The sequence below is a fragment of the Ptychodera flava genome, chromosome 5, assembly GCF_041260155.1.
Source record: "Ptychodera flava strain L36383 chromosome 5, AS_Pfla_20210202, whole genome shotgun sequence".
Lineage (NCBI taxonomy): Eukaryota > Metazoa > Hemichordata > Enteropneusta > Ptychoderidae > Ptychodera > Ptychodera flava.
In genome coordinates, this window is record NC_091932.1 from 14963134 (window position 1) to 14978404 (window position 15271).

At 37.9% G+C, this 15271-nt stretch overlaps 1 protein-coding gene across 1 annotated transcript; it reads right to left on the reverse strand.

Moving 5' to 3' along the window:
- Positions 1-1630: 1630 nt before the first annotated feature.
- LOC139133110 (uncharacterized) lies at positions 1631-9395 on the reverse strand. Its single transcript, XM_070699530.1, has 3 exons — positions 9338-9395; positions 6625-7267; positions 1631-5871 (listed from the first exon to the last, which is right to left on the reverse strand). Exons 2-3 carry the CDS (start codon positions 7247-7249, stop codon positions 3653-3655), a joined length of 2844 nt encoding a protein of 947 aa, XP_070555631.1. The 5' UTR covers positions 7250-7267; positions 9338-9395; the 3' UTR covers positions 1631-3652.
- Positions 9396-15271: the final 5876 nt, after the last annotated feature.

The window sequence follows — 15271 nt, forward strand, 5'->3', positions numbered from 1 at the left end:
TTTTCCCCTTTTCAATAACAATAATTTGAAAATGTTAACGCATACAGCCATATCATACAGCCACATCATACATTATTGGAAAGTTTATTATCTCTACTTGAATGAAATAGACAATGTTAGGCTGTCAAGTCCAGCCGTAGTCCCGCATTTGCATAAATCCCACGGGTACCCAATCTGCATGAACGCGATATAATATTAGGAATTTATCATTAACTACTCTTAACATACTCTTGAACTATCGAGCGATATATTAAATGAAAGGTATTTGCATGTAGAATACTAAATATATATCCAAAAAGAACATTGACAATGTTGAGTTTTTCAGTTGCCCTTAATTTGCATAATTTACACGGGTACCCAATTTGCATAAATGAGAACTTTTATCCACAAGGCCAAGAAAAATGAACAGTTTGTTTCTCATCCTCGCGCGCGTCGATTCAGACCCGCCGCGTCATCCTTTTTTCTGCTCATAAGGAAATAAAATCAAAATTACACACAGAAACACGCGACGATAGTGCATAGCACAGTGCTGTAGAAAACAGAACTGTAAACATTACGTCACTGTTATATTACGCTGTGAAAGCTGTGAAATGCTGCACTAAAAGTCAAACCGCAGAACTGTTGCTGTAAAAAATGCCTGACACAATGCCTTAGACAAGACACTATTCTAAACATCCTGAAGATGGATGGCCATAGAGGTTATGGTACGATGGTACGATAAGCTTCCATGAACTTCCCCATGAATGTGACTGTCTGTGTGAGAAGAGCCTGTCACGGTTAACGGCCAGAGTCTAGCTCTTGTTGACATTGACTATTTATTTGCATGGTATGGTATAAGAACTTTGTTTTTCCTTGAAAACCTTAAAGGTTATGGATTCACGTCGCTTTTTGTTTGTTATCTAATCTATATCTATGTTTAATGATTAAAACAACACTGCACGTGCATGATATCACAAACACATTTCATTATAGAGGCTGCACGCAATCCATATATAGCGGTGTTGTTCCTTAGTCTTCACTTTTCGTTACCTGTACGCTGTTGTTTTCAAAATTGTGAACGATTTAAAGAAAATGTGTAGCCCTAACCGAAGTAGTTGCAAATATCAAATACAATGTGAAGTTTAAGGCAAAAGCAGCATGCTGCACTAGTTGTATACGTACACTCATACTTTAAAGTAATGACCAACTACTTTGAACATTATACATCAGTAACATTTATTTAATAGCATATTTAAAATGTAACATCATTTTGTTTTGAAAACAAGTCACAGTTTATCTTAAGGTCATCGACATTGTTTTAAAATCCACTGCAAACGTTGGCGACATGTCACAGAATAAAAATAAGCCAAGTGAATACACATGTTGATTAGAGATCTCTGATCATTTAAACTTCAATTTGGACGTTAATGGGGTATCCACCAACAAGAGGACAAGTTGTTTTGTTGTAATGTAACTATATAATTATATAATTTATACTTAAATATCCATATATATACATAATATATATTATATACATATGTATATATATACATATATCTATATATATCATGTATAATATATTCCATGTTTACTTAGACAAGTTAGATCTTTCATGTCAATTTTCAGTCTTCAACTTGTACAAATGCATACATTCATTATAAATGAAAGCAAGTTTAGAATAAATTGTCTATAAATTCAAAAGGCCAGAGAAAATGGGATATGCTCATTCATTTGAAAATTTCATCCTTCGAAGAATTAACCAAAAAGCAATTAGCGATCGAACGAATAAAACCCTTAGTCTCTCACTTTGGCTCTTGTTTATATGAATGTACAGAATCTTCTGAAGCGACACAACCTTTTTTACAAGTTATAATATTGATGACTTCACACAGAAAATTAAGATTTCTACCTAGCATTAATAAAAACATTGGAAAAGAAAATTTCTGTTAAAAAGCAAACGAATACGTATGTAACCATTGTGATGTTTATTACTTAGACAGTATCACATTTCACATAATCTGTATATTTCTCAGGAAATGTATACATATCTAAAAATTACATCTAAATCAATAAACACCAGTATGACTTTGGCAAAACATCAATTTTCTGAGCTTGATCACTTTGATTCAACTTGTTACAGTGCGAAAATGTCTCTTTAAGATTAAATACATAGAATTTGTGTATGACTCTTTACACTATTTTTTCTCTGGTTTCTTCGATTAAAATAAAATCGTGTTATCATGTAAGAAAATTTACACATTTCTTATTCTTTTATCAGTGAAAATCGAGATATGGTTTTCAATAATACATTTCAAAAATCTTTATGATCTGGCAGCACAAATATCTGGTAACTGAGCCAAACGCACTTCTCTTCGTTGCTTTGAAAACGGATTGTCAATGCCACTATTTCTTGGCTCTGTCGTATTTTAAGGCAAAATGTTTCGATACAAACTATGACTTTTGGAATACGTTCAGAACGTTCGTCGTTGTCAATTCCAAAATTTTTTTATCCATCCATTACTTCGACACTTCTACAAGAAATCCATTTCACATAACATTAAACAACTTTTGAACGTTTTTCCCCAAATTAACAATTTCCAATGCATTCCGTATATTCGCATTCAACTGAAAGTATATTTTAAACTATATGATGAATGCCTTTAATCAGTCTTAACACTTCATCAGCTCATGCTCCTTTCATGTCACCAACTTGATTACAATCTACAAATGATGGTCAACGATATTTCAATCTATTGGCTAAAGGGTGAGATATTCCGTAAATATCTGTACCCAGGAGGCTTACGGAATATATGTTCTTCAGTAGATCTGGTTCCTATTTTTTGCATTATTTATGTTGTAAAGTAATCAATCCTGATTTTGTGAATTTGTTTCTGTACCTTCCAACGAAATCAGGTGCGTCATTCTTTCCTATACCAAACAGAGTGTTAACACACTCTCTTTCTGTTTAATCGAACACATAACAACTTGTGCTGTTCATGTAGATTATGTACACTGACATCATGTAATACTGGCTACGATTTGAGAATACTGACGTCAACATCAGGACAACTTAGTTTTACGTCGTCTACACATTTAGAATCTCTTGAAAAAGCGTAACACAAGAAACACCGGTACAAGACAAAAAAGCATGTTCACATTATGATTGCGATGTCGGGTTAGGTAATGCCATGTTTCCAATTACATCGTACTAGTATATTAATGGCCAACATACTGCAATCTGATTGGTCGAGACATGAAAATAACCGTGCTACATTTACAATATATTACGGTTGTAAAACGCGCGAGCTCTCATCTAGAGAATAAAAACGTTTCTCAACGTCTCATGCAAGACTTTCAATATACTGTTATGATACAGTAGCAATAAACCACCCAAGTAATTGGTATACCGCTTGGTTTTTGACAATTTCATTCGATATGTGCACTTGCTATCGTCCGTGCATATTTTCGAGAACTGGTCAATATCTCGTGGTATACCGTCGCTGGGTGTGGTTTATTGCCTAAGTATGATATCGATATATTCATGCGTATGCCTTTGTGCGATTATTTTTAATGTGATATAATTTCATTGCTAACTACAATTCCATTTTAAGAGTATAGTACACCTGAGCCTCGCTGACTCTCGATCAACTTTTAGCAGAATTGTCATTTCTGCTCAACGGTTTGCAGATTTACAACACGTTTCACGCAGTAATTTAAACGTACTTCGATTGAGCACAGTCGCCACAAAAATTGACAGCCCTTGAAGACCGTTTAGAGGGATGTAAACTAAATCCAAAAGATCTGATTGAACAAAACTGTCAACTAAACCGAGAGTCCATGCTAGACTCATGATTGTTGTCATTTCCATTGCAAAGACGACATTGTGAGTTGTGAATGACTTGGAACGGTGTTTTCTCAATTGTACTTCAGATTTACATAGCACGGCGATCGTGAATACCAAGCAAATGACATTAAACAAGAGTATCAGAGCTACAGGAGCAACAAATACAACAATCAGGGGTATCCGTCTGCTTATCCAACACACTGGGCCTTCGCTGTACCCAATCTTTAGGTCATACGGCCCTATCATGTCTATTAATACACATCCAGCAACGAACAAAAAAGGTAATAACCACGCGAACAAACAGTAGATCCGAACTAACCGATCATTTTTCTTTGCCGTAAGCTGTTTTGTGTGGTATGCAAGGTCAAATGACACAACACCCACCCAACAGAATGCCACCAGCCAGATATAATGCGACAAGATCGATGCTGCGTTACATATCGCCTTAAATTTGACAAGGTGAACAACAGTTATGAAGATGACCTGTGCAATCAACAGAGCAATTGTCAGGTTCAGTATACTAATCTTTCTGGCACTATCTCTCATATCCTTAAACAGCGCAATGACTACAATGGTTACAAGTAAGCATCCAATTGACAGCACAAAACTGCTGAATACCAATAGCTTCTTAGGATATGTCTTGATGTTTACATCCCAAAGAAAGGAGCGCTTCTTGTCAATATGACATAGAAAGGCATGGAGGCCCTTTTCAGAGAGAAAGTATTCCTTTGCTGTGTACCGTAATGACCTGTAAACAATGTCCTCACCAACTATTTGAAAATCTTGTCTTCTCACTTTAATGATCACGCCTTCTGGACAACTCATATTCGAATGATTACTTGAACACAGCCCTAATGTAGACGTGATACTTACAAGACCACCACCGGCTTTTTCGTATTGACAGGCCCTATATTTCAATTGTTTATGGTTATATGGCGATTGCTGAGAGAAGTTTGAACGAGGACTTGTAAGAAAGGTCCCGTTGTAGCGAATCACATTTGTTGTATTCAGTACAATTTGGTCCCTCTTATCGTTACATAGATAACTCCTTGTTTGCTTGAAAGAAATGCCTATGGCAGTGATTTGCAGTTCGACAAACGAGGACGCTAATTCCTGCCATGTCTCTGCGCATGTGTCCCGTAGAATTATCCTTAGTGTTACAGAGTCGACAACAACGGAATATACAAATGCTACCCCAGTACTGGAGGATGATTGCAACATTTTAAGTTCAAGCAGTGCAAGACCGCTTGCTGAATTTTGGTATAGGATATTGACAATCATTTCTGCGGTCGACTCCAACTTTGCAATTGGCAAAAAGTTGTTGGGCGATGAAAACTCTATGTGCAATGTCAGCAATGACGCGGACAAAACACCGGTGTCATTTCTTTGTATGGGTCGTGTTAGGTTGCTTTGCTGAGGGCGTAGTGGATCGACAGAAATACAATTCTCTGTAAAGATATCAAATACTTTACCGTCGCCGCAAGTGAATTGATGTCTTGAGGGTGTGCCATCTATCGTCATATTATAATTACCTTGAACATCAAAATCAATCACAACGTCCAATGTGAAAAATCTTATCGGAATTTGCAAAGACTGAGGAACCCCACAAAACGTAAAATCCTTGTTAAGGTCGAGATCATTGCACAATGCACAGTGCACGTTTTTATAAAACACTGTACGTCTGATGCTAAACTGTGAAACTTTCGCTGTGTGATTTTGACAAAGCTCTACGAGGGTACCGTCACTACCCTCTGGGCAAGTATCTACGTAATATTGGCAATAGAAATTGATGTTGTCATGTGACTCGGGTAATACAGGTAACAGTTTGCAAGAAGGCAATGCTCTTAACCTTGAAATTACACCTATAATGTCTGTCTCAGAAAAGTGTATAACATTTTGCACATCCGGTGGACACTCCCACTTAAGTTTCCCGAACCATAAATCAGTCATGTTGACCCCATGGCAAATACCACAATAGATGTTCCTGTATAATGATTGGTCACTTCCGTTGGCCTTGACTGCTAAAGTTGCTCCAAGAATGGTCTCGCCTGTAATAAGGAAAACATTATGCAACGTGCCTGTAACATATCTCCAAAAAGGTTGCAGTCAAATCTCTATGCTGATTCAATATAAAAACTATATGTTTATTTACAGGAACTCATTTCATCCGTCATACAAACGCAAAGGTGGTACGTAGAGACAGGACATATCATGATGGTACACTACACGTTATCAGAATTAGAAGAAATGTAAGTTGCAATCCTAAGGCAATAAAAAAGTAATGAAACCGAATTCGGCAAGGCAAAGCTTGAGAGCGTTAATTTAGATTTTACCGGAGTGTTACCACCGTCATTTTCATAGTAAATAATAAGCGGCTGCCTCGACGTCCATACTTTCCCTATTAGTGTCCCGTCACAAAACAATATCAGCGTATTATGTGTGTGTGTGTGTGCGCGCGGCGCGCGCGGTGGTGCGTGTGTGTGTCAGCTGTTGCGCGATATCAATGTTCCCGTATACTTACAGTAATAGCTGCGCGCCGTACATTGGCATTAGCTTGAAGTATAGGGTTTTAAAATGTACAATGTATGTGACCTACATGACATTCCTTTCACACGTAGATGAAAGCGAATTTTGCTATTTATTAACGTCCACACCAGACTAGGATACAATTGCTTCTTCACTAAGTTATTCCCTATTTCTTTGGTTCAGTTTCTACTAATTTTGAAATTTTGTTTAAAGTAAATTGTTGTTTTGAAGAGCAGATCATCCGAAAAACACATAGGAATGTAGATTATTCTTACCTTTACTATCTTCGCATTTAGATCTCACGACGTCATCATGCCAATCTTTTGGACATCTGTAAGTCACCATCATGCCACCGTATTTCGAACCAGATTCCATGCACCTCTTAGAGTCAGCAAGATTTTCAAATTCTTTCGACTTGCCGGGGCACACTTCTTGGTAGTCGTGACAGCAGCCGCCATAAATGACGCACTCAGGCCTGCAGCTGCACATAGTCATGGTTTCGATTATTGCACGTACATGTACATCCGACACGCAGTTTATGTCATTGTAGGACAAACATGAGCCGATTAGTCGATCTGTGTCTGTGGTACGGCACTGTAAAGTGGTCGGATTGATAGGCATTCTTGGCGGCGGCCACTTATGGATTGTAGTTGGAGAACCAGTAGTCGTAGTTCTTTCTAATGACTTGGTTTGAAATGACGCAGTCGCCTGATGCAAGGTAGAATCTCGTCTTTGTCGTCTGCGTTCTTGGCCTCTTCCAGACAGACTGAGAGGTTGGAAACTCTTCCCTAGATTTGGAGGTCTTCCGAGTTGTGGTGAAGTCACGTCACTCCATGCAGTCATTCTTTCCTTTCCATAATGAAACATGACAATGCACAGGAAACACCACACGGCCTTCATTTCTTGTATGTCCAACACCTAGCACGAAACAAACTTCATTTTACATCGAAATAAATGCTAGTACATTATCAAATGAAATAAATGCTGTCATGTGCTGGCTTGCCATCGTCAATCGGACGGAAACGTTTGTCAAGGAGTCACAAACTTTGAGCTAAGAACAGTCTACTAATCAAGCTTATGATGAAGTCAAAATATGAATATGAATAAAATTGCATATTAATCATACAACATTTTTTATCTTTCGCTGCTTGTCCAAAGATTAAGGATTTTTTTGACAGCGAAAAAAAGAGGTCAACAATCTCAGTATTATGCAAATAAGTAAACAATACTTTCATTTATACGATCAGACCAAACACCGTATGCGAAGCATACTATTCATACAGTCAAAGTTTGTCACAAGAACTGGATATGTCAGTTACTCGTTGTCCCAAACTACCCGGATGTCCGAGCGAATAAGGAAGGGACACAACAAGCACAAGTTGAGGCACAACCGCTATTAGTATTAATATTTCGGTATTTTATACAAAATAATGTAGGAAGCAAAGGGCGACGATAGGGAATAACGATCGCAATTTGTCTTGGATGCATCAGTATTTTTAGAAACACGAAATACGGTTTTGAGGATTCTAATTCAATTGTACTAATCCTCGCCCTAATGTTTTACGCAATTGTTGGCGATTTGTTTACTATAGCGTAAACACACCAAGGAAAAAGCAAATTGAAAGCTCTAGTAACATGGCGTTGTAAGTGACGAGTTAAATTATTCAAATCAAATGAGGTGAATTCCTGTGCAACCGCGGCGATCCCCGTGATTCTCCTGTTCTGCGTTAACTCACTTGAAAACACGTGAAAAGCTAAAATGTCATAGAATTGTCACTGAGTTATTTGGTTTTTGCATATTCTTATTTATAACATGCCTTGTATATCGAACGTCGTTCGCTAAATAGGATTCAATGGTAACTCGTCGATGGTGTCGCGGGCCGCACAGGCATCACTTGACTGAAAGTGAACCGGAACTATTTTCAACTTGACAACTTTTGGATGGAAAATTGTTAAAATTTCATGTTTTGCATAGGAAATCCACTTTTTGGAAAATTTTGCATAAAAAATTTGATAACTGCATAACAGTAGTTTAAATATATCAACGCGCCGTCCGATGATGAAAATTGTTCCATTTCAACGGATTTTGTCTAAGATGGAAATAAAGCATTCATTATCATTTGCCATTAAACCTAAATATTAGGAGTGAAACAGTGTAAGACAGGCATGAAATCAAACCATTATAGCCCGAACAAGGGACTATGTACCCTCGGGGCAGGAGACAATTTGCGCTCCTTACGTCGGGCAAATGGTCACCTACCCTCGGGCCCATAGTCCCATTTTTGGGCTATAATATAATATGTCCTGGAAGATTAATATCGACACACGTGTTCCTTAAAGATTGCTCTAGTGGCATGAAATACAGCAACTGATCTTGCAAAACTAAGCTCGTTATGGCAAAACTTGTAACAAGGAAGAAGAAGACGGAAGACTATTTGGATTTCGTTGCTCTAAGTGACAACACTCTAAAAATTCATAAATTTCATATATTACGCGAAAATACATTTGTCTTTTGTAATTTTGTCCTTCAATTGTTCACGTGACAATCTTGCCTTCAGTTCACTATATTTGCAGCTAAAAATTAACCGCTAAAATTTCAAAGACACCACAGTGTGTGAAATTATTTAAAGACTGAAAACAAAGAATCATGTTTGTAAAATTAAGGTATAAAACACTCAGTTGTTATCTTTAAAGCTATAAAGCTACATTGTTGCATGTATCAAGGGACATGATTGTACCGATCAGACTCCAAAACGGCCGCCTTTACGCAAACCACATGTTTAGAAAAGAGAAGCTGACATTCCTAAAACTTTAGCTCTCTACATATTTAACACTGCCATTATTGATGGTAAGGTTTCTTGAACAGTAGACATATGCATTTTTATGGAAATGCGAATGCTCCACTGTACAAAATGTGCTTACAAAAATGAACAGTTTTGCTTTCCTCACTTTCTGCAGTAAGATAAAACACGGCTTATAGTCACTTACCCTTTTCTGTTAGCTGATATTCTCACCCAGTTTGGTAAAGGCAGTTATTCACCTGTCGTTTCGGAAGTTGTGAACATCTGACGTATTTATTGGGACTTAAATCTATCTGACTTTCATAGGCCATGTGAAAACTTAATGTCACGTGATACCCTTGAAAGTCAACTGCTTTTACAGAAGGAAGAACCGCCTGAGCTGGGTCAAGCAATTGGCTAGCTCAACCTGTCACGTGTGTGTATCGTCCTTCTTTCTTAATTAATATTTATTTTGTTTTCACCTCCCTTCTTTGTATAGCGAGGCTTGACTTCAGAATACATCAGCTTAGACAGTCATAATTTTCAACTTTTTTGTTCAGCGTCAATTGATTTTATTTGGAACTGATAAATTATATTTATTGCCTCTTTCACAGTAATATTAGTCAAGTAACACGTCAATTTGACTTGGAAAGAAATGAAATATCACTTTTTTTCTAATGAACAGCAAAGTTGAATTTGAAAGGCAATCACTATTTGTGTAAAAAGACCAACATTATGCAAAAAGTACAAGTTCTGCCTCTATGAAGCTATTTTGAAAGAAATGGTGCGATGAGAGTTATTGGGTTGATATTGTGGTATCCAGATGTAGAGACGCAACTTTAGTTTATGGATATACAAGTGAATAAAGGAGCCTGGCAGATTTTAGCAGGTAACACTTCAGAATCATCACACATTAACATCAGTATTACCTTCCAACTAATCGCTTTTACCAACGTTAGGATGTAGCCGAGTACCTTTGGTATGCAGATCAGGTAAGAACATAACCGAAGATAGTGAGAATGTAACAAACCCCCACAGTAAGTATTAGCTCAAAGGGAGATTTTCTAGACTGCACTCTATTCCAAAATTGCTTGTAACAGTTTTCCGCTATATCAGTCCCATTGTCCACATTACATGCTGAGGTCGTGGGTGACCAATAGTTCAAAATTTGAACACATATTATTAGCCAGTAACGACAACTATTGTGTTGGTTTTAATGTTAAAAGTACGCATCCGCTGTAATTTGTAAGTTCATTCCTGTGAGCAGATTTTGAGACAAGAATTTTAAAGGTTTTTCAAACGTAGCGTCACCGTTCTTGATATTGAGAATATCATAGTAACACACATCGTTAACTAGTGTCATTTTCAAAGGACATTGCAGACTCTAGTGTATTCCTAAAATAAAAGTCACTCTTTTTGGCTGGTAGCATCTTTTTTCATGACATTTCCTGCATACCAGCTTCTAAAGAATGTACGTTATTGTAAGACGACAACTATTTGATATTGATAATGATGAGTGCTAGAGAAAATGCTGGTTTTTATACACTGGGAACATTTCCACTTTGAGATCTTTGTAGTTTCTCCCGATGTTGACACTCGTCGATGGAGAACAAATGGGGCAGATAAGGAAGTTGACCTGTAGTTCTGCAGGTGGTTGTGGCAGGTGGCAGGTTTAACAAGATAATTACATAGCCATCAAATTAGTGCACTTAACGGAAAAATAGACTCTATTCGTGTTTTTGAATACGGGATAACCTTGTTTATAGTTCATAAAGACGTAAATGATTACATATTTTTACATACATACGCGTTCATATATCATCATTTGCCAAAACCTCCCGTAATTGTTATGCTTTAGCCATATGGCTCAAGCGGTTATGTTTCGAATAACAGCTCAAAGTCGTGGACTAGTTACGTTATACGTATGACAGAAGTAGAAATTGCTGTGGGGATCATAACAAATCTTGCGTCCTCAACAATTGCAAAGACTCTTCCGAGACCTCTCTGCCTAGCACATTTCTTTTCTAAATCACGCCAATGTCATATTGCCTGTAGAGCATCCTACGTGGTTGGTTGCGTACACACTCATCCTTTTTTGTTGAAGGAGGGTCCCAAAAGAGAACTTTTGAATAACTGACTTTTGCTCTATGGCACAGTCCTACGACTTATATGTGTTTTTTTGTCTCAGACATCTCTGGAACTAGCGATGTGGGCCACAATTGGCGACATGCTGCTCCATCTTGATGTTGAGGACTGACATTGAGGATTGAGCGGCGTATCTGTCAAATACTTTTTCCCCGTGTTTGCTGTTAAATTCAAGCATATTGATCCCTACAGGAGGATGCTCACAGCAGTTGCTGTAGTGTTAGGTGTCTTCAGAGAGCTTACTTCTATATTTTTTTCATCTTCAACCTGACTGGGCACGCTTTTCTTTCAAGTAGAAATGATGTCGAGAGTAAATAGCTTCTTGCTGAGGATATTTTGTGATGTTCTTGAATACTGAACAGTTATTGTATACTGGTTTTAGCGGACGTAAGTTTGTTTTTGCAGCACTCAGGCAAATCCTACTTTAGCGACTAAGCCCGGGGACTCAAAAAGTATGACAGGTATGTAGAGTGCCAGAGAAAGTGCTGAAGTTTTTATACACTGGGAACACTTCCACTTTGAGATTTGGAGAGTGTATTGGGATTTATACTTGCCAAAAACCAATTTCATCATGATATGTAACCATCAGAAAGTTGGTACCCGTCAAAAACTACGATGGGGTATTGTAAATCGTCATTCAAAGCTCTTTAATTGTGTACACATCTGTACACATAAAGTAAAAGGCTGTTTCGTCAGCGTACACGTTTATATCACAATATTTCAGAGAGAAATGTAGATCATCTGCATATATTGTGAACAACAGTGGACTAAAACAGAAGCCTTGCTGTACAACAACTTTCGTTTGTTCAACTCTGGAAGGAATACGATTTTGGTATATGAACGCGGTTACCTAAATGGGAATGTCACCATTTAAAGGTCTGGTGAAACGCCCATGTTGTAAAATCACAGAAATACAGTTAATAGTCGATAGAACAGTTATGTTTATTTCTTTTTCGTTTAGCGCGCGCGATTATTACTACCCTTTTCAGTAATAGAGCGCGAAGCCACTGCAGTGAACTGCAATAAAACTGCTCACACTAATTAGTTTCAGCTGTAGCCAGCTGGCAAAGTCGACAACATTGTATGTCCCATGCAGACAGTTTGTCTGGGGAAGTTGAAATAAAAAAGATTTGTACATGGACCAGTGCATGGTAATGTTACATTGTATCTCAATCTTGAACACAGGGTGCCAATCGTAAACTCTCATTTACAACTCGAGCCTCAGACAGAGCTAGTTTTGCCTTTGTACAAGCAGACTTTTTGGTCTTTATCAAGAAGCCTTGTTCAACACCAAAGTGGCCACGGCTACAGCTGAAACTAATTAGTGTAAGCAGTTTTATTGCAGTTCACTGCAGTGGCTTCGCGCTCTATTACTGCAAATGGTTGTAAATATGGCAAAAAAAAATTGCAATGTGGGCATGTCCCCAAACCCTCTCAAGCCGACTTTTTTCGGCCTTGCGAAGTTTGCCCGATGTCGTATCTTGTAACACTGATAACGGGAAGCAAGTATTTCACACCTTTGTAAGCTCCCCACGGGGAGTAAGATTAACTTCTAGGGTTTCGGCTTGCATAATTAGTATCATACTCTCAGTGTTCACGCTAACGCTCGCAATACTTGCAGAATGCGATAAATGAATAATTGAATGCGGCGAAAATTTTATCAAAACGATTCTCCACGCTTGCGTGAAATTCCAGTAGTTTTGCTAATAGATCGAAGCGGCTTGCCTAAAAGCAGGATGATCGCTCAGTGAAATACGCACAGATCGCTTCTTTAACCCTTTTTCATAGACCATAAGGCAATTATCTTTCTAAAATTGAAAAGAAAACATAACAAACACGATGAACGGTGCAAATAGATGACATACTCTATTCTCGCTAAGTTACTTCCGGGTCTCAATGGAGGTCTCATTCTTGTCCTCCATATATATTCAATCATGAGATGTACAATCTGTGTATTGTATTCTGTGATTTGTTCGTTTGCATCCCCGACATGTATCGGCTGCTCTGATTCGCTAATTTTTTTTTACAGAGTACAGAGTCATTACTGATATGATATACGTGAACGAGCAAAGCCGACCTTCATTGACCGTGGATTTCGTTTAACCATAGAGGTAGTACTACCTCCATGGTTTAACAAAGCAGACGGCGCTTGCAGTATTCTTTTGGTCGAGCAATTCTCTAACAGACATAGCGCTAGCAGGACAGTCTGCTGGTGAGGAGCGGACGGATAGCGTGGGTTGTCCCGTGGATGTACTTACTTTGTTAACATTTGATAGCGGATACGGGGCAGAGATAAGTGATGGCTAAGCGATGTAAATGAATCCCGTTGTGACGTCAGAGTGTGTCAACCATGACCAAACTGAGGGCGTGGCCTAAGTTTAGCGAATTGACCCCGAATTGACCCTGCACATACAAATATAAAAAATTAACACCCGCGCCTACTTTATGAAGAAATTCTGTTGCGAGTGTAACAATATTGCCACCCGGAAGCTACATAGCTCAGTAGTACAGGCTGATTTCACTATACCTTTAAGTTAGGTCTCTCTCACTCTATACTGTTCTAATCAATCTAATAAAAGTGAAATCAATAATGTCAATTGCTGATTCAAAAGCAACAAATTTCGGGGGGGAGAGATAATTAAAGGAAAGTTAGCGGTGAAAGACTTTTCATGTAAGGTTGAAATGCCGTTTGCATATTCGTTGATATTTATACATTTCATGTAGCTACTCACTAGTCGAACGTTTATAATGTCAGATATAAGTATCGATCTACAGACAACTGCAACATCCGCAAAACACGGGAGCATTTTTAGTTCTCATCTTTTCTTATGCTAAAACTATTGATAAAAACCTAACGAAAACGCCTTAAACTCTAATACTGATATCATGAGACTGACTGACTGACTGATCGAATACTGTCATGTCAGCCAACAGAGAGCCCGTGTAAGACACATATCGTTGTTGACATTTGTACCAAGAAGACAATATGGCATGCAGTGAATGGCTTGTGACGGTTTTCAGTGTACTTCCGATTCACACACCGTTATGGTGATGTGTATACAACAGAGCATAGTGATGGCAAATACATGTATAAAATAGACGAAATTACACATAGAATCAAACCCGCGGGGACAATAAATACAGCAATTACTAGTGTCTGTTAGTCAATCCAATACACTGGACCCAACTACACCCTATCTGTAACCGCTTATGGTCCAATGATATATCTCTTAATACAGAGCCACGGCTGCATAAAAATGGTAAAACACATGCCTGCAAGGAGCATTTAATGTATTCACGGCTGGGTTATGTGACGGTTAGAGCATTTCACAACGAATAAGTCAAACCTTGACTCAATGGATTATGGTTAAAATCGATCAAATATTCTTAAAATATATCGACGTTCTTTACAAATGAACACGATTGGAACTAATTCGGGATAATTGGATGGTGAAGTATTGTCTTTGAAATCTACAAATGTTAGCTCATCTGCTTTTCTTTTTAAGTTACAAACTTGTTTTTATGAGTAATTTATAATTTTTGCGCCCAACATTATGAGAAATTTGAAAAATATGCTGATCCAATAATCCCAAATTGGTTCCAATCGTGTCAATGTCACTCAAGAAAGCAAAGATCATAGTTGTTACATTTCAAAGTGAAAACTTGGAATGATTCCCATGTAAAGTTAAGAAACTATGGCTTCCATTTTCACTAAATGGACATGGATTTGTTTTAATAAGAACCAGATGGCCAGATGTACAAGTTCTTGTTTGTTATTGTTGCCAAACCAAGGCGATATCATTATCTCGAGATGGCGTCTCTGTTTTGCTGAAGTGTCATCATGCTAAACAAGATCATAGTACAGAGACAGTTAAGGAGAATTAACGTGTTTAAGGCGGATGTCTTCTGATTTTTAAAATGTCAAGTACATCATTTACTGACGATCGAAAACATACTTTGTAACACCATCTGCCGCAGTTTTTTATTTCAATACGCG